General features: G+C 37.2%; 1 protein-coding gene across 2 annotated transcripts; it reads left to right on the top strand.

The window, feature by feature from the left end:
• Window positions 1-740: 740 nt before the first annotated feature.
• trdmt1 (tRNA aspartic acid methyltransferase 1) lies at window positions 741-16,801 on the top strand. Of its 2 annotated transcripts, XM_066723335.1 has the most exons (11): window positions 741-858; window positions 6,859-6,968; window positions 10,298-10,374; window positions 10,826-10,897; window positions 11,115-11,180; window positions 11,721-11,790; window positions 12,054-12,137; window positions 12,629-12,969; window positions 13,949-14,006; window positions 14,896-15,025; window positions 16,378-16,801. In XM_066723335.1, the coding sequence occupies exons 1-11, from the start codon at window positions 795-797 to the stop codon at window positions 16,476-16,478; spliced, it is 1,173 nt and encodes a 390-aa protein (XP_066579432.1). In that variant the 5' UTR covers window positions 741-794; the 3' UTR covers window positions 16,479-16,801. The 2 variants fall into 2 exon arrangements, with proteins under 2 accessions (XP_066579432.1, XP_066579433.1); XM_066723336.1 differs by lacking the exons at window positions 741-858; window positions 10,298-10,374 and having other exon boundaries at window positions 6,887-6,968.
• Window positions 16,802-18,126: the final 1,325 nt, after the last annotated feature.

Here is an 18,126-nt window from a genome sequence, read left to right as displayed (position 1 = left end):
GAGTCAGGGAACCTCTCAGCAATGGCTTGTCTGTTGCAGTCCAGTGACACTAATGGTGCCTTACATGATATAGTCATGTTTTATTAAAAGCAACTTTACTTCATTAATCATGGAACACCCTCCCCTGTGTTACTGTTTTTTTATTTGTTTGTTTGTATGTGTGTGTTGCTCTATGTTTGTTTAAGGACTGTTTTACTGAGATGCCTATCAGATAAAGTGCAGTTGCTTTAATATATCAGAGTGACAGAGACTGTTATTGCCACACAATTGTTGAGGGACAGTGAGTCAGGTGATCTACTACTTGTTCCTTGCTGGCTTGGATACGTTTTTAAATTTGATTGAGACAACTGCAAGAAACAGGACCTGCTAGGATAGGAATTGGTGCACCTTCAAAAATCAATCAATCAATAAAAACACAAATAAAGCCACTTAGAATCATCTGCAATTCCGAGAAAGATTATAATGATGAGTTTGAAGTGTGCACAGAATAGCTGAAAAGTTTACATATTGCAAAGAAGAAGAAAAAACGGAATTTAACAAGACTGGAATGGTGGTGCACAATCTCTCTCTCTCTCTCTCTCTCTCTCTCTCTCTCTCTCTCTCTCTCTCTCTCTCTCACACACACACACACACACACCTTATAGTGACATTTTTAGATTTTAAAATAAGTTGGAATGTACTATTCGTGTCGTGATGCGTGCGCAGTATGAGGGCGGAACGGGGCGGCGGTGCTGGCGCGCACACCCGGAAGGACAGCGCTGGGACACACGTGTGCGTGTTTACCTGGGAGCGCGATGGAGGCGCTCAGGGTGCTGGAGCTGTACAGCGGGATTGGGGGGATGCACTACGCGTTAAAAGGTAGGCTGTTTAGTGACGCTTGGTCTGTTTTGTATTGTTTAACTGAGGCGATTTTCTGTAGCAAGTAGGGTGTTACCATTTTTATATGGGCTTCATGTGCGCCGAGTGAGCAGTTTGTAATTAATATAAACTAATTGTAGGCCGGTAGTTTTATTTGTACAAGCGCAAAACACACATTTTTAAGTCATGCGAGAATACGCTAATGGACAATGTATAGATTATTGCTACTTTTTGGTTAGTTTGTTGTTTGCACGCAATCCACTTGAAATTGTTACAGTACTTGCTCGCAGTGTAGCAAATTATATACCCTGCGCTGCAGTCTCGAAGGACTAGCAGCAATGTACATAATAATATGGAGATCTTTTAAACTTTTAAAGTGAATTGGAAATTATATATGACTTTATCACCAGATCTGATGGAAATTGTAGCCAAATAGGGTCGTGCAGTGAAACAAGATTTCGTTTCCGTAAACTAGTCCCAGCTCTAATCATTGTGGGGGATTAGCCTCTGAAGTTGAGAGTGTCAGACTTTATTTGGTGTCTTTTGCAGTAATGCTTAGGTATGGCTTAAGGCCTGCTGTAGATTTTGCAAGGCGTGTACTGAAACTGAAGCAGATGAGTTAGATCAGGCAGGTAGCATGGGTTTGTCCAACTTTTCCACATAACAGAATTAGCCTGAGCTGCAGGGTGAGTCCTACAACAGTGTGCAGATGTCTGTTTGAATCTGAGCCATCCCCATCAAGTGAGAATAGTCATTTCTGATTTAATGAAGTGATGGAAAAACGAGAGCCTGGAAAGTCATCTGTTGTAAATATCTCAATAGTTTAGATCAGGGGTTCCCAATCCTGGCCCTGGAGGACCCCCTACCATGCTGGTTATGTTATTCAATTACTTAATTGAACCTTAATCGAAGTAACCATCTGTTTAGTTTTGACTTGACTTAAATTGTGTAAGGAAAGAATTGTCTCTTTAATAAGTTATTTATACAATTCTGTACTTAACTTACCCCCCCCCCCCTATTGTTTAAAATAATGAAAAGGCTCCGATTTAGGAAATTATTAGTTCAATTAAGTGTTCAGTTTGGTTGGAACAAAAACCAGCAGCGCAGGGGGCATTCAGGACACGGGTTGGGAACCACAGGTGTAGATACTTCAGCACAACCATTATTTATATCAGTCATGGTAGGGTTTAACCCAGTGGTTCCCCTCCTGGTCCTGCAGCACCCCCTGCCCTACTGTTTTTCCTTACAACTGAGCTCTCAATTGCTTAATTGAAACATTAATTGAACAAATAGCAAACAAAAACCAAGAATACAGTACATCATAATCATTTTACTTCTGGGTTTAACAGGCTTTCATATTTGGTACATTTGTAGAACGGCAAACTTTTGGGCAGTCTCGTGTGCACCTTTTAGTATGAAGACAGTAGCACCTTCTCATAAGGCTAATGAACTGACCTCATTCAGAGAAATCTGGCCGTTGTGAAAGAATTCGGCAGAAAGATGGCTGAGTTGCATCTGGACACACAAGAAGACAAAAGTGACAAAAGCACTAACTGCTAATTTAGAGATCCAACCCTATTATGGTAGCAGTATCATACTTGTGTGTGAGGCTGGAGACCTGGGAAATGACATCACTCTTTGGTTAACAGTGACCTCGATTTACTGATTTTTAATATGAAAGGAGTACAGAAAGAAAAATGTCTACTTGAGATGAATTCTGCATGGAGTTTGAAAGTATACACTCAGATCTAGGCTTTGACACTCATTGCCTTCTGAATCAAACACGTATGGGCTTATTCAAATTTCTTCTTTCCATTTTTACTATTGAATCATGGCCAACCGCTTTACATATTTGTAAAACAGGGATTCATACATTTTTAAAATAACCATCCTTAGTTAATAGTTTTAATTCCTGTATTTTTAGTTCCTAAATGATAACTTGAAACATATATTAATTGTCTCTATTAGCAAGAAACAGTAACTTCTGGGCATGAAGTCAAGACTTTGTATTATATCGTCAATCATGCAGAACTAATTGGTTTGCACTGTGAGGCTTTTCTGCTGAAACTATGGCATATTTTGGAAACTGAGCCCTTTGTTTTTACCAAAGAGTTTTTAAAAGATTTTAAGAGCTGCATATTTTTGTTATACCTTCCTTCATTAGGCTAAATTCAGTACATGTACTTTTGTGCTAGAAGTGTAGAAGTTGTGTTCATCATGATATGCAGAATACAGCTGCAGCAAAACATGAGTTTAGGGTTTTCGGTAAACACATTTAATAATTTATTTGAAACAGATTATATTTTAAATCTTAAAAATGTAATTTCATCCCTTATAAGAGCCTTTTAAGTACAAGTTACATTTAAATTCATTTATCCAAAAGGAAATATCATGAGTGGGTTTTGCTTAATATTATCTAAGCATATGAACTGTATAGAATTACTGATACCTGTCTGAAAACATAAATACCAGCAGTTCCTGTAACTCCCAACCCCCTTTTTTATACACCTTTAGCCATTGCATTTCATCAATTAAAAGTAACTGCCTCTTACTGTGTAGCCACTGTGATACATAGCATTATAGTATGCATTTTATGTAAACCTCTTATAGGGCACAGACCACATAGTATTTAAAATTAAAAAAAAAATGTAGTGGAAATAATGCAGACAAAGGTTAATCAACTCTAGTTGGTAAAGGCACGCAAGTGGTTAGACTCGAGAGACTAGAATTCACTTCCTTCCTTTTTATACCCACTTATTCATAGCCTTCTGCATTTCAAAGAGGCTTTACTGTGTTCAGGAAAGAGGAGGATTGGTGCAGTTGACTAATATAAGAAAGAAGCGGTCTGCATAGACTACTTAAAACATATCTTCTATTGCCATGTTTTACTCTGTGTGGTTGCTAGGTAATCTTGCTAATGACTGTTCACAAAATCTTCAGAAACCCAATTGCAGACCCTTGATTCATTTTCAGTGATCACTTTATATCCCACTTCTATGAATGTGGTTAATTAAATAAATAATGCATTTTGGGGGATTGTAAATGGCAGTATTTTACTATGCCTGGGGTAAATGCATAAATAAACAAAACAGGGATAAAAGCCTATTTTGTTATGTTTGCAACCTATAGCATTTGTGAATGTCTCAGTCTGTATGTACCATACAACAAATGCTTTTTATTTTTCAATATTCATTATTCAAATAATTAGTTATTTTCAAATGATTCTTCCCTAGTTCTGGAAAGCTGCTGGGTCTCCTGTTTTTACTCCCCCCCGCCCCCCCGTGCTGTTAATAGCTTAATCACCTTCGTTGCTGACTCAATTGGTTTAATTTACTATCTTCCCAAGATTGTATTACATACAGGCGAGAATATCACTGCTCATCAGTATCAGTTCAGTAATAGCTAGCAGCAGGCAGAAGATGACTTTGATATTCTAAATCTTGCCAGACTGAGACAGAACGATAGTGTTGTTGCGTGTCTGTGTGCGCAGTGCTGTAAGTGATAAATGTCTCATTTTCAGGGTGGTTCATTTCCCTGCATTGCTGTGTGGGCAGGGCACAGTTAATGGAGCTCAACATCTGCTGAGCATGTGGCCCTGTGACTCAGACCGCAGAAATGCACTGTGCCTGGAACCTCAGGGTCAGTTAACCAATCAGCCGCGTCTTCTCAATTTAGAGGGATTTCTTCACGGCAGCTCTGTCATTATACAGGGAAATGAGCAGGGCAAGCCAGTGTTTTTTAAGTCCATCTTAATGGGGCGTGTCATTTGGACAGAAATGGGGGAACTCCTGAAGTACTCTGGAAGAGCAGTTTTGATATCTTACATTTGTAATCGAAAACTCTTTATCATTTCTATATTTGTGTAGATAGATGACTTATGGAATAGGACTAGCAGTTTCTTAGTATCTGGTTTCCCCCCTCCTCTTCAATCTTATTAACAACTTTTTTCCACATAAAACTCTTACCCTCACTATAAATCCATGGTGGGTGTCTAAAGCCCCAAAAAGTGCTGTCTTGGGATTTCAGGATTAACCATTTCAGCATTTTCCAAGTGAACAGACGGACAAAAAACTACAAGAACATGGGATTTGTCTTCCTTGTGGCAGCAAGGCAATCATTATTTTCAGTGGTGCTTTAGCTTAAAAATATTACAACAATTAATAATAATAATGTCATTTTATTATCTTGAAAATGTATAATCACCGAAACGCAGAACTGTGTAACTGTGTAAAAAAAATCCCTAGTATTACCCCTAGTAATAAGGTCTCGTAACCAAATCAAATTACTTCATTCTATATATAACGGTCATGTTTTTATTTTTACTCATAACTTTCCCCAAACACCAGCCATTTTAGAAACATAATTAATTGTCCTGTTAAGGATCCCAGTGAGTCAGCTTCAGCAATGTGGTTGTGAAGTTTAATAGTTTTTTTTTTAAATTATTATAGGTGGAAGGTTAACAGGCTGTAACTGCAGTAGTACTAAAGTGACACAAAGAAATATTGAAATAACATCTGGTATAATGTTTAGGTTTACCATGTTATTGACCACCAAATTAGTGTATTTACCTATAAATTACTATAAAGGTTGACAAATGACACATTTAGGCGAATATAAAAGTGCAGATCAACGTTCAAATGATTTGTATATTGCAGTCAACTCCCCATTGATTCAGACAGATTCACCTCAGTTCTGCTGACTACTGTACTGCAGTGTCCAAAAAAAGATGATAAAAAAAAAAAAAAAAACCTCACCAGGTGTCAGTGTTAACACGCTCTACCTCTGCAGTTTTAAACATTGTTTGAATTTTTAATTAGTTAACTTTGAGTTACTTACCATAACAATATCTGTGAACCATTAACTAGGTTAACTGCAAGTTAGTGAAACAGCTGATCAGCCTGATTATGAAGCCCAGTTGTGTCTTTAAAAGAAGAAAAAATAAAGTTAATGTTTTATCATCCCGTCCTTGTTGTGTAGATTTGATCAAAAACCATTACTTTCTGTCAGGATGTGTCGAGTTGATTTGTGGTTCCTGGTAGGGCACTAACAGCAGTTGCATTTTATTTTAAGGTAACACTAAAGATAGTGCCTTTTATAAGGGAGTTTGTGTATATTATTCATGGTCCATTAAATCCTTTATTCAAATGGTTTATAATAAAAGTTAATTGATCCTTTGTGGAGCTATCAGGGCAATGACTGCACTTGCAGGTAGTATGACAGATTCTCAGTTTCTGTTACTTTAAAGGGTTTAAACCAGAAAGTAGGCGTCTTGTTGATTATATATGTGTTGATGATCAGTTACAATAGTGACTGAAGATACTAACTAGTTGTATAGAGTTAAATCCTAGTGTATTGGTACAGCTGTTTCAGTAACATGCCATCAAAATATCTTCATATCCTGAAACGTTTGGCCACACTGAGTTTCAGAAACCAAGGAGGTGCAGTTTCATACGAGTGGGCATCCTTATTTATATCTGAAATAGAGGCAGCCATAGAGATAGACTTTACACCACTCTGCAAAGTCCTTTGGGAATGCCGCTTGAACAGTTGTAGTCGCAGTGGGCATGTTGCTTAACTTCTTAGTTTATGTATGATCTTCAGTGTAACTTAACAGAATCATTGGAGCCAGTGGCTTTGAATCACTTACAGTCAACTACAACCCCATTTTAATGTGTTGTCTATAAAGAAACAATCAGATGACATCACTGATATAAAAATACACTGACCTGCAACCTGACTATGATTATGGAAGTCAGTTTTCCTGTGGAAGTTTGTAATTATGTATTGCCACCATATCGTCATCCTCCTGTGATTGCTCATAAAAACTACCCTGAACGTGATTAGTGCTGTGTTGCTGTGTGAATCCATTATTTCAGATGCACAGTTTTCAGCTACATATCTGAAAGCAGATGTTCACCCTTTAACCTGTAAGTTTGTTGATTTTTGAAAACAGGAGTGTAAAGCTCAGATTCTCATTCTTGTATGTGTTTCACTTTAAAGGGAGTTCCATTCCAGCAGAAGTAGTGGCTGCTGTGGATGTCAATACGACTGCCAATGAGGTTTACAAGCACAATTTTTCTGGAACCGCCCTCTGGCCCAAGACAATTGAGGTAAGACTTCAGCAGGCTACATGGTCATAACAAGGAATGATTGCCCCTGAATAACAAAATCGTCCCAGTGCAGAAACGTCCACAGTCTAGCCCATAAATACCATTACCTCACAGGGTTATAAATATATATATTATTTTTTTTACATGAAACTAATGACAAATATCTGTTTTTACTACATGCTCAAGAGTATAGAGTATATGCTCAATAGAAAGCATAAATTGCTTCTTATTTAAATGCCATTCTTCCCTTAACCAGTTCTAAATAAGCTTCTGGTTACGACTGTATTTATGTAGGTTAAAACTAACAAAAATGTTAAGGCTCCAATAAAACCTTCCATAAGAACTTTAACACATCAACTAAATATAAATTACAATCCCAGTGTTGATGGGCAAGAACCAAAAAACCTCTGACAAGACAAAGAATTTACTATCAGTTCCACTTTGTTAATTTGTAAGTATAGATAGATTAAAGTTTTTATTTAATCCTAGCCTAAGTCTGTTTAGTGCATTGCATTGCTCATGTCTTAGGTATTTATTGAGACATGTTGTAGATACTGACAATGATGAATTAAAGTCTAAGACCCTAAGTCTTTTTCCACTGGGCCAGTACTCATGCAAAGAAAGTGGTGCAAATGGTGAGATGGAAACTTGACGTCTGCATGTGCTAGCCTCTTCTCTGCAGCAGGGGCCACCATTCAAGAGTACTACCCTTAAATTACACTTCCTGGTGCTTCCAATACCACATGCAAATGGTTGTCTTCCTGGGTGCACAGTTTCAAAAAAACAATTAATGCAATCTCATCCATCTCATCTGTGTCTCATCTAGATCTGTTTGGGTTTCCATTGCACCTTATGTAGTGTTTAGTTTTTTGACTCGCTTCATAAGTAGATTGAACAGGTTTTTGGTTTGTATTTCAGTGTTGCTCTAACCAGAATTGGCTAAAAAGTCAGATATTACCCAGGTTGGTGTGCTAGGCTTTAGATGCTGCTTAAACTAATGTAGGGGGTCGGAATAGATAAAGAGAACCTGTGATAAAAGTTTCCTTCTATCTGTTAAATTGTACTATATCCGTGAAGAAAATCATATCATCTAACTGTAATTACTCAATAAACCCAATGGAAGTTTCAAAACACTCAATATTTGCTCATTTATAAATCATCCAAAACTGACCTAGAACATTTGAATTAGACAACAATATGGAATATGTGAAGACGCAAGATACTTTAGCGAGCATATTTATGGTCCTAAGAGCTTTAAGGGAAGGCCAAAGGTTACAACAAGTAATTCCATACAAGACAAGAAACAATCTTCTCTTGATCCTTTCTGTCTTGAAGCTCTGTGTGTGAGAATTGAAACGTGTAAGTAATTCACTGAATCTTCTTCAATAAATATTATAACCCGGAGTGCTGTCCATAAAAGCTTTTTAGTAGAACATAATGATGGAGATCATGATATATATTTTTTTTTTAAACAAGAAACATATCAGTTTAGAACTTTTCCTGTGGAGAATAGATCCATAACATGGCATTTAGATAACCTGGAGGCTGATCTTTTTAATGTGGAAACAGTGGCTTGAAAAAAAATTGTTGTCTCAGCACCAACTAAATGTCATATGATTATTATGGAAGTGAGCCTGAGCATTGTGGAAAAAAATAAAATATAAAAGAATATAACTCTAAAAAGTGTTCTGTGTCTTGCTCCAAAGTCCCTTAAGGTAGAACATTAACTTTCACATTTCCCCTTTCTCTAGAATACTGATTTGGCTATTTACAACACTTTAGAAGTTAACTGGAGTCATAAGACAGTGGCTATTAGTGCCTGAAAACACAAAATGGGTGTGCTTAGTCAGTACATGACGTGTATGTATATTATAGATTATGTGAGTCTCTACTGATGCTGTAGAAGTTCCCCAAGTTAATACCTTTGACCATCAGGAAGTATGCTATTATCCAATTGTTAATCCACCATGGTTCAGTTGTATGTGGTTCCAGTGTGGCGCCATGTCATGAGACTTTCATTGGTCAATCAACCAAAACAAATATATTTATCTTTTCCTTCCTTGAACACTATGGAGATTAAAGCCATTGTGGTGCACTCAGCGAGTTAATTGTCGAAATTAGAAACTTATCTTCACCAGGCTTGGGATCTCAGCTGTCCTGTTGTGTGGCTGACAAACGCATCCACCATAAAACGATAGTGACACTTTACCACGAGAGACACTGAGAAGCCATTGTAACTTCATGCTCAAATTAGATGACTAGACATACTAATGTAGTGTTTTTTTTTTTAATGCATGAAGTCTTCCATTGCCTGATTATTAATCCGTTGTGTGTTCTTTCTTGCTCAGTTTCCTTTCCCCTTTATTGTAGTTTGTTAGACCGTGACCCGCTTTGCAATGTTCATTAGTGTACAGCTTTAGCAGATTAATATGCAGACACCTCCCAGTGTCTGTGATTCTCTATGCTAATTCCAACCTTTAAGAAAAACAGGTTGCACTTAGTTAAATACAAAATAAAAAAAATAATTTATTTTTAGGAATCCCTGGATCAATTATTATTCACCTTGCTTTACATAGCCCCCAATATAGTTGGAATTGAGCACTAATCAAACTAGTTTAATATCACAGTTGTTAGTTGCTGGCCTTTTATTTTCACACTCCTGTGTTAAATTCATCCAATAGTCAATAAGTTGCTTTTCAATGAAGAAAAATGCAGGTCCCATTAATGGTTAAGCCAGTGATGGGCTATTACACTATATGTCTGTGTTGTTTTCGCTATAAGTAAAACACATGGTCTTGGGAAAGTGTCTCGGTGTCTTTTGTCACATCACTTTTAATTGAGTTTAAGAATAACTCGGGGACAGGTTTTACTGATGGGTAAAGGTTGGATGCTTTGTCAGCAGAGGGTAACGATGCTCAAGCTGCAGTGAAAGCCAGTTATGATTCTGGAATCTGTCCCTTCAATCCAACTCACTTTTCAGGCAGAGATAAGAACAATTTAAGTTTGCTGTGGGTATATAGCTGAAAGAGAATTTAATAGATAACATTTATGGTGGCTATTCAGATGTAATATCTATCAAAAGTAATTTTTAAATCATCTAGTCTTCAAGGTAGAGACACTCACTTATTTGGCACATACTCTACTGCACTGCATGGAACTTTTACACTCACAAAGTAGACATAAGTCAGACCAGATCATTGTCAGGTATAATGTGTTGTGTGGGGTCTCTTTAAAAATATACAAATCCAAACTAATGTATACATTCAATCACATGCTATTTGGGCAATGAAAGATCTGCCTAATGCTGTCTTGGTTTATTTCTATTTCAGGGTATAACTCTGAACGATTTTAACAAGTTGAAGTTTGACATGGTTTTGATGAGTCCTCCATGCCAGCCCTTCACCAGGTATTATAAACTGGGTTCTAACAGTAACACCCCTCTTTAACGTAGCTTTTGCTTAACATATGAAGGCTAACCATTGACTACAGGTTGGGCCCAGTAGTCCAGACAGTGCCTGTTTCTGATCTGAACTGTCCTATGCTGATGGTCATCCCAGAGGTAGTGCAAAATCGTCGGGGTGCAGCTCTGGTTTGGTGGGTTCAAACCTCAGTTATGGCCTCCACTGCTCGACTCATGTTTGTTGCTGGGAGTCGGAGAACTTGCACTGTTGCTTCCGCTGTTTGAAACCTTTGATCTGTTGTTGAAAGGAAGGTACTTTTGGAGGACACGGTGCATGCTGTCTTTTTTTTATTCCATTTGTAATATAACATTGTAACACTTCCAAATAAAATGCAATTTTTGTGACTGTATGAAAGGCTAATCTTTAATAGGAGGTTTTGTGGTCTTTCATCCATAGGATTGGATTGCAAGGGGATGTGTCTGACCCAAGAACGAAGAGCTTTCTCTACTTCCTAGACATTCTCCCAAGGTTTGCCAAGTTTTAATTATTTTATTTGTAGCAGTTTAACAACTTTAAAGTGAGATAATGTGGAATTTATGTTGCTTATCCTTATGTTTATCCTATGAAAATGTTATTCAGAAATTTGAAGGTTCATATATTTTGTTGCTCAAGGTCCTAGAGTTATCAGCTAGACTTGAAAAAAAAGGAACAAGGTTAATTTAATCATTTGTCCTCTCTTCCACAGACTCAATCAGCTCCCCAAGTTCATTCTACTGGAAAATGTCAAAGGCTTTGAAACCTCCTCTGCCAGGTAACAAAAGACAAAGAGTAGATTACTCAAGCTCTCTGTAATTGTAGGTCTGTGCAAATTAACGGTTTCCCCCTTAAATCCTGCATTTCAGCTTCCCCTGGTGAAGGCTACATTGTTTTAATTGCAGATTTCTGACCAGCTTATTAAGTCATTCAACCATTCACCCTAATCCCTGCAGATTCAGTCTTTGCCTGGCATGAGAAAAAGGAGTGATAGCTCAAAGAGCAGAAGTGTATATATAGGCCTTTGTATATTTCATTCAAAGAGTACACGTTAAAATGGTGATTAGCCACACGCATTGCAAGAAGAACAGATCAAAGCTGGACAATGAAGGCCTCATTAAGGATAGGAAGATAATAAAATATCAATGGAAAAGAGAAGCTCTAGATCAAAAAACAAACATCTTTGGCGGGCCTTCACCCATCATTGGATTGATATAGGATGACAATTAAGATGTACACAGAGACACACACACTCTATATTACATCTTAACTAAAATTAGATGTGATATTACAGTATGTTTTTCCTTCTTCACTGAAGGGATGCTTTGATACGGACGTTAAAGGAGTGTGGGTACAAGTTTCAGGAGTTTCTTATCTCTCCGACATGTGTAAGTACGGAAGAAATTAAGTCCAGCCATGATTTAGTGTGTGTAATTGATGGCTGGACTGGAGTGGAAAGACAACGACCTTGTAGTTCTCCAGGACCAGCGTTGTTGGTTGTGGTGTCTGTGGTTCAAACAGACATTCTTAGACTCATGGTATGTTACTGATGTTGCAAAGTGTATATAGATTTTGTGTGGTGGGAGGATATTGATATCTGTCATGTTTTGATTTATGCCTGTTGTTGACACATCTTATTCTTTTTTCATAGCTTGGGATTCCTAACTCAAGACTGCGTTACTTTCTGATTGCTAAGGCTTCACCGGAGCTGTTTTGTTTTGAAACGACTACAGAGGTAAACCATTCAGTTTAACAGATTTAAGTGGTTGTCATGAACCACAGAACAGCATTCAAATATCTGGACAAAACACACCTATTTAAGTTGTCAATTTATTGTATAGATTCTCATTCCAGTGTCAGTCATTGAAACAGACTAAACTAAACCTTTTTTTAGTTTTGAAATCAATTTACATTAAGTATTTTAAAATATATACCTAATTTACGTCAATGTATTGATACTTTGTTTAATAATCCTTTTATACTTACATCAGGTTCATTATTTGTAAACACAATTAAATCAAATACCTTTCTGATATAGGAAGTATACAAAATAGTTTTAAAAATCTAAAATGAATGATCTATGTAGAATGGACTAGCAACTTTCCCTGTCTTAGAGGGGAAGAAGAAATCTGAGTAGAGAGAGTCTGTCAATTTGACCTACATACTTGCTCTTAATAGTGTAGAAATTGAAAGCTAAAAGATTGGATTAATTTTCTTCTCCAACAGATTATGGAGACATTCCCAAGTTCCCATTCTGCAAAAGCCACTGAAGTTCTGGACAGTGTTGACAGGGATTTTGATGGCTGCAGAAATGGCAAGCTTGGATCGCAGCCTGTCCACGTGGGACAGGGAGGGAACACGGTTGTTTTTAAACTGGAAACTGCCAGAGACCTGGAGCGAAAGCACCGCCAGGACAACGATGGTTCTGTGGAAATGCTTCAGAGTTTCCTTGAGGAGTCCCAAGACTTTAGCCAGTACCTCCTCCCTCCAAAGACCTTACTTCGCTATGCCATTCTCATGGACATTGTGAGGCCCACGTGCAGGAGATCTGTTTGTTTCACTAAGGGGTAAGGCAGTCTTTGAGCTGTTGTAAATGAAGTCCCCACTTACTGTGCAACACTTCTGTACATTTTCCTTTACTTTGTATGGCTTTTACCTGGTTTATTTTATTGATTTATTTCAGGATCCAGCCTAATTTAACTTTCTTTATTATTTATTATGTCTAGTATTTTTTCCCTACTTCACTTAATATCACGACAGAGGTATGAAAACCTTGGTCCTGGAAAACCACAATTTATAGCTGCCTTCAAATGATAATTGAATGGAAGCCTAGAAAACAGGCCATATTGTTCTAATTAAGCATATAATTGGAAAAAATTAAGTAATTTATAACTCATTTTGAATGAAAAATGGATTACCATGCAGGTCTATAAGAGGTCTCTGTTTTAGTACAGGAGTGGAAAGGGTGGAGAGTGCCTTTAGAAAGGGCAACCTGACTGCGTGTTTTCTGATTTTGAACTGGTCAGAGATAATCTCGATTCGCCAGCAAAATAAACAGCCTTGTTGGCAACAGCCTTCATTCATTCCACTCAACCTGGAGGAGAGGAATGACAGCAGAGCCCACAGATCAGGACAAATGGATAAGAAATGCCAAACCCATTGGGTTCAGCCACACAGCAGAACTGTCCATTGCTTCTGCTGATCTGAGTGAAACAGGGTCTGACTAAGAATACCAACAGATGCCTTACTGACCATTTTTGCTGGTCAGATGTGACAGTAAAGGTGTTTGAGGCATTTGCAAGGTCAGAATGAAAAACATATATTGCATATATCGACAGTATTGTACACTATTGCACATTTATCCATTAACACTTTTTTTTTTTGTTTTTTTGCCATATTTGTTGTTCAGTTTAAAAAGTTCGGGAAAGAAGGGAAGATAAAATGCTGATCATTTGAGCATAGATTAGAGTATAGTTTTTTCTTTTTAGCTTTTGTTCTGCTCCTGTTCAGTGGTGATTTATATGACTATATGTATTTTATTTTCAGGTATGGACACTATGTAGAAGGAACTGGTTCTGTTTTACAAACCTGTCTGGACACTGAGGTATTGCTTGTTTTGTTAACACAATTTCTATCCACCCCAATGAATGCAAACAGTCAATACTGGAATGCTGTGAAGGTTAATAAAGGAATGTATATTAGTACTGGTCTTTGATATATAAATGATGCAAGTGTAATTATTAGCTTTTTCTTTTTCTTGATTTGAAATGCAGTACATACACATTATTGTTGTTTTGAACTGCAGTGATGTGTGATCAGAAACCTTAAACCGGGCAACTTTTAAAGCTGGTAGCTTTTTAAGTTTAGCAGCATAATTGTCAGTTCTACAGCACTCTGAATAAGACGGAGAGATGTTAATTATAAGTTTTATCTCATAGACAAAATAATACAGACTTGGAAAAGAAGGAACGCAGCATCCGTCTTTGCTGGATACAAATCTTAAAAAAAAAAAAAAACGGAAAGGATGCTATTTTCAAAATGTAATTTTTCTCACTTTAACAAAGGTTAATTTGGCCCAGTTTACATTTATTCCACAGCAAAAGTCAGGTAAGTCTTTTGTTGTCTTCTAAGCACTTATACTTTATTGTGAGTATTTGTAATTAATCAGGTTAGTAGTTTAATGTGCAGTCGATCACAGTCGAGTGATTGTGCTATCTACCATTTCAAACAAAGCTTTTCCTCTAGAATAGAAGCATACTGGATATATTTAAAGGCTGTGGGCCAATAAACTTAACTGGATTGTTATTTTCAGAAAAATAAAAAGGCTAGTCTCCACTTTTTTTTCCTCCATAATGAAAACCTTGGCTGTATCATCAATAGTTATTTGAGCACACATTGTAGGCCTTATACAATCAACCAGCCATAGTTTAATTTCTTCAGTTACTTAATTTAGGTGACTAAAAATAAATGTAAAATGTCTTTGTATCTTTCAGATAGAAACTGCCTTCAGATCTCTGGATATGTTGTCAGATGAAGAGAAGCTGAAGCAGCTGTCGATGTTAAAGTTGCGATACTTCACTCCCCGTGAAATTGCCAACCTGCTTGGATTTCCTGCAGATTTCTGTAAGTAATACACGCATTCCATATGATTGACTTTTTGATTTCAGGATTTTGACCACTGATTTGTCGGCCCACTCTTTCTCCGTTTGGATGCTTTTTCACAGTTATTGCACTGAACCGAGAAAATAAAAACGTCAGGATGAAATCAGATTTATTTGTTTTGTTCCTCCAAACAAAATGTCTGCTTTCTGTTAAGTGGAATTGCATACACTATACATACCTTTTTATCAAAATACATTTAAGAAACTTCCAGGGAGGCATTTAACCATAAATAGATTTCTATATTTTTTGCTAACATAAAATAACAAGCCGTTTAGTGTTAGTTTTTACAATATTTTATTTATAATACGGAACTAGGGAGGTGTTCTCCTATCTGCTCCACTGATGTGATGGCTGTTTGTCTGCCCCACTATCTCTAAATCACATGCCGCCGCAGTTCAAGACTTTTTACAGAACTTCCTAAATAACTAAACATACTAACATAATTAACTTGGTGATAGAATGGTACCTAACTGAAATATACTTTCTGGGTCTAAAGGGTAATGTTAAAAGAAGAAAAAAAAAACATTTAAATTTACCAATTCAATTTCAGGGGAAAATTATATATTAACCGCAGATGTGCGACTTTGGAAAGGTGAATCCAGATACCAAACTTTGAAGCTCCTTTAACATGTCAATGGTCTGTATTGGGATTAAATAGAAACACTATTAAATAATGCAAGGGAAAGTGTAATAATACATATTATTAATTTAGAAGAGTAATCCTATGATCTTTTCAGGTCTGATTCAAATTGCCAAATGCTTATTGTTGTAGATCTTCTGTGCCAACTTGTCAAAGTGGGCAGCAAGCCAATTAGCCCCTCAGATAACCTGATATTGAAAGAAAGGGGAAACACTTGTGATACTTCAGTGTGTTAATCAAGCCTCAAGCATATGGGAAAGGAAGAGATTTTGTTTTGACTAGGTGTGAGAGAAACTGCCAGGGGTCTTGGGTCCTTTTAATATTTACCGATTTATTTTCCAGTGAGGAAATGTAATCTGTGGGCATTGACCTCTTATTCAATTGCTTAGTCAACGTTTTACAAGATTTTTTTGTCTAAGAAAATGCTACTAATTTAAGGAAGTAATAAATATTAGGAAGGCTCTTGTAAATCACTCATTTGCAGTGCTTGGTTGTTCTTATACCACCCTACTTTGTTGCTTCCTTCCCCTCACTGTTTCTTTTATGCCATATTGTTTACCTATACACTGAGGAATTCCCTTTTTTATTATTTTATTACCTTTTTTTTGTCTTGGCTTTACATTGTGTATATTTTCAAAAAAAATTAAAGTACATTTTCCCACTGCATTTTCAGGTTTCCCTGAGAAAACATCCACTAAACAGCAGTATCGGCTTTTAGGAAACAGTCTCAATGCACATGTAGTCGCCAGGCTGCTGAAGTTGCTGGTGGCTTGATGAGAGAGAGAACATCTGACCTTGTTCAACCTGTGTCCAGAACTGCAGCCTCTTCCAGAGACGACTGTTATCTTCCTCTGTCTGTGAGCAAGACTGATGACCACCACTACCAGAAGGTTAAATCAACTGCTGAACAAATGTATCTCTATTTGTTGTGTGAGGCCTTGCTTTCTTGTACTATGGTGGCCATTTTGTGATTGGAATGTGTATAGCCGTTGTAAATCTGCATTACTTGTAAAATGATTCCCTTTTTATTTTTTGTCTCTATTTTGTAATGTATTTTCTACTAATTTATGGTTTTAAAATAAAATATTTTGATCTATGAAAAACCTGTTGATTTGTTTTATTTTACGTGCCCATGAAAATTCAGTTTCAACACATTTCCTGAATTACATGTATTGTAAGTGTTTAGAAATTTTTGGATATATCATGGATACACTAACTACTGTATATGAACGGTGTCTTTTGTTCCCTCTCTTTGCAAAAAGAGACCATTAGCAGGGCTTATTCCATTCATCATTTATATGGCCAGTGGAAACGCACCAGTCATTTGGGGACTCTCGGTATGGGTATATTTCAACTAACAAAATCCCTGGGCCGGGACGGGACCAAACTCTGAAACTCTGGCCTCCTAACATCTGAATCTGGCTCCGGGCTGATAGGTGCCGTGGCTGGGGTTACATCCAAATTGTGACTGCCTTTCAGAAGCATTCTTGCTGCCTTTGCATATTCAATCCTGTGATGATTTTCAAACATTTCACTACGTAATTTCAATAGGTTAAAGCTTTTCAATAGGTAAAACACAAACGCCAAATAACACAACCAGAACGTCATGATTCGCCGAAGGAATCGCCATTTTCACTGTCTTTCGACGTCACGTATATCATCGACTTGCTGCTACGCATGTTTGTTATCGGTGATGTCAATCGCTCGGCTTGCCTTTCTCGTCCGAAGTACCAAACCATACCAGCCTGTCGCAGTGCCAAAAGACAGACCAAAAAATATTCAAGACCCACAGAAATGGCTGCATTCTCGCAAAGATGATTTAACTAAGATTAGATTACATTTTTTCCCTCTTTCTCATTTCTACCCTCCCTATTTCGAATCTCCAATAGTCAATCGACTTGGCTCACCGCTAGAGTTCCCATACCAACCCGGAGAGGAGAAATCAGCTGACTTGGTCTGAATCCTGCACTAGCAAGCGAGCAGCTCATTTTTACACTGCACGTCATGGGAACCTGGTAAGCCACAAAGGTTACAGTTGAGTAATATGCAGATAAATCCCACACTGCCACACAGCTCCAGCAGTGCTTGGTCATTTGCAACCGTTATTAAACTGCTCAACTTGAGGCTTTTACCAATTGCACTACTTAGGAGCTGAAGATTAGATTAAAGTTAGTGAAAGTCAACTTGACATTTAGTCAACCTAGACATATGGGTCAATAATTGTAGTATATCACAGAGAACTGCAGATACTTTATTGCAATCGAGCACACTACACATCATTTGGCTTACTTTATTCAGGTTAAATATCCATACAAGCACATGATTTACCTGTAATCACAAACATAATAAAAGCGGGTAATAGCATTGTTGACTTGAAAGGTCTTTTTTTCTAACTTTTTCTGAAGTTTGGAACTCTTAATGG

This window comes from Amia ocellicauda, chromosome 2 (genome assembly GCF_036373705.1).
Source record: "Amia ocellicauda isolate fAmiCal2 chromosome 2, fAmiCal2.hap1, whole genome shotgun sequence".
NCBI lineage: Eukaryota > Metazoa > Chordata > Actinopteri > Amiiformes > Amiidae > Amia > Amia ocellicauda.
The sequence above is the reverse complement of the archived record's forward strand: the minus strand, read 5'-3'. Positions and strand labels throughout refer to the sequence as shown.